Here is a 1,272-nt window from a genome sequence, read left to right as displayed (position 1 = left end):
AGACATTTATGTTTCTCTTCCTAAAGTCTGGTCCCCTCAATAATGACTTCACCTCAAAATGACATATTTCCAAAATAATGACTTAATATTGCAAAATAATGACTTGGTATCTCAACATGGTGAGAAACTTTCTCAAAATGAGTTGATATTTTAAAATAAGTATTTCAAATAATGACTTAGTATTGCAAAATGATTTTAGTATCTTAAAATAAAGACCGTACTACAAAAAAGACTTAGTATTGCAAAATGATCGTGGCCACATTATGACTTAGTATCGCTAAATAATGACTATGGCAAAATAAGGACTCAGTATCGCAAAATAACGAGTTAGTATTGCTAAATAATGACGTAGTATCCCCAAAATATGACTTGGTATTGCAAAATGACTTGCAAATGAATGAGAAACTTTCTCAAATGATTTGCTTATCTCAAAATAATGATGTACATGATGTTTTTTTTCATCATGTTGGCAGCAACAGGCTTCCATAAGTGAAATGAAAATTGAAACATTGAAAGGTTAAAATATTTGGTGTCTCTCTCTCAGGGAACCCCAAGGGAGCGATGCTGACTCATGAGAACGTGGTCTCTGACGCTGCAGGTGTCATCAAAAGCTTTGATGTATGTTTAATAACCATTCAGTGTCATTTTTGGTGAATTATTTTGAGAGCATGTGTTGTTGACGCGTCGCTAACGGGGCCTGTGTGCGGCCTGCAGGCGGCAGTTGTTCCATGCACTCAGGATGTCAGCATTTCATTCCTGCCTCTGGCACACATGTTTGAGAGAGTCGTGCAGGTGAGTCTCCGATTATAAAAGCATGTTTATGATGATTGTATTTATGAATGAGACTTAATGACTTTGATCTGATAACTTTTTGTGCGTGATGCTGTAGACGGTGATGTACGGTGCCGGTGGAAAGGTGGGATTCTTCCAGGGAGACATCAGACTGCTGCCGGATGACATGAAAACCCTGCAGCCCACCATTTTTCCAGTCGTGCCTCGACTTCTCAACCGCGTCTATGACAAAGTCAGTGATAAGCAGGGGCTGAGTGTAACTAAGTACATTTACTCAAGTACTGTATTTAAGTACAAAATTTGATGTACTTGTCTTTTCTGTTTCTATTTTTCTTTTCCGCATTTCAAAAGGAAATATTTTACTTTTTTGAAACACTACTATATTTGACTGCTTAAGTTACTTTACAAATTCAGATTTCTGTATATTAAACAAACATAGAGCTTATGCAATATGTGTCGTTAGGGATTTAATTACAAGTA

General features: G+C 36.7%; 1 protein-coding gene across 1 annotated transcript; it reads left to right on the top strand.

Moving 5' to 3' along the window:
* Positions 1-540: 540 nt before the first annotated feature.
* LOC121966807 (long-chain-fatty-acid--CoA ligase 5-like) lies at positions 541-1,024 on the top strand (the record flags this gene model as incomplete). Its single annotated transcript, XM_042516872.1, has 3 exons — positions 541-618; positions 715-792; positions 890-1,024. Coding segments are annotated over exons 1-3 (270 nt in total), but the record flags the coding sequence as incomplete, so codon positions are not given.
* Positions 1,025-1,272: the final 248 nt, after the last annotated feature.

The sequence above is a fragment of the Plectropomus leopardus genome, unplaced genomic scaffold (genome assembly GCF_008729295.1).
Source record: "Plectropomus leopardus isolate mb unplaced genomic scaffold, YSFRI_Pleo_2.0 unplaced_scaffold25955, whole genome shotgun sequence".
In the NCBI taxonomy this organism is placed as follows: Eukaryota; Metazoa; Chordata; class Actinopteri; order Perciformes; family Serranidae; genus Plectropomus; species Plectropomus leopardus.
The sequence above is the reverse complement of the archived record's forward strand: the minus strand, read 5'-3'. Positions and strand labels throughout refer to the sequence as shown.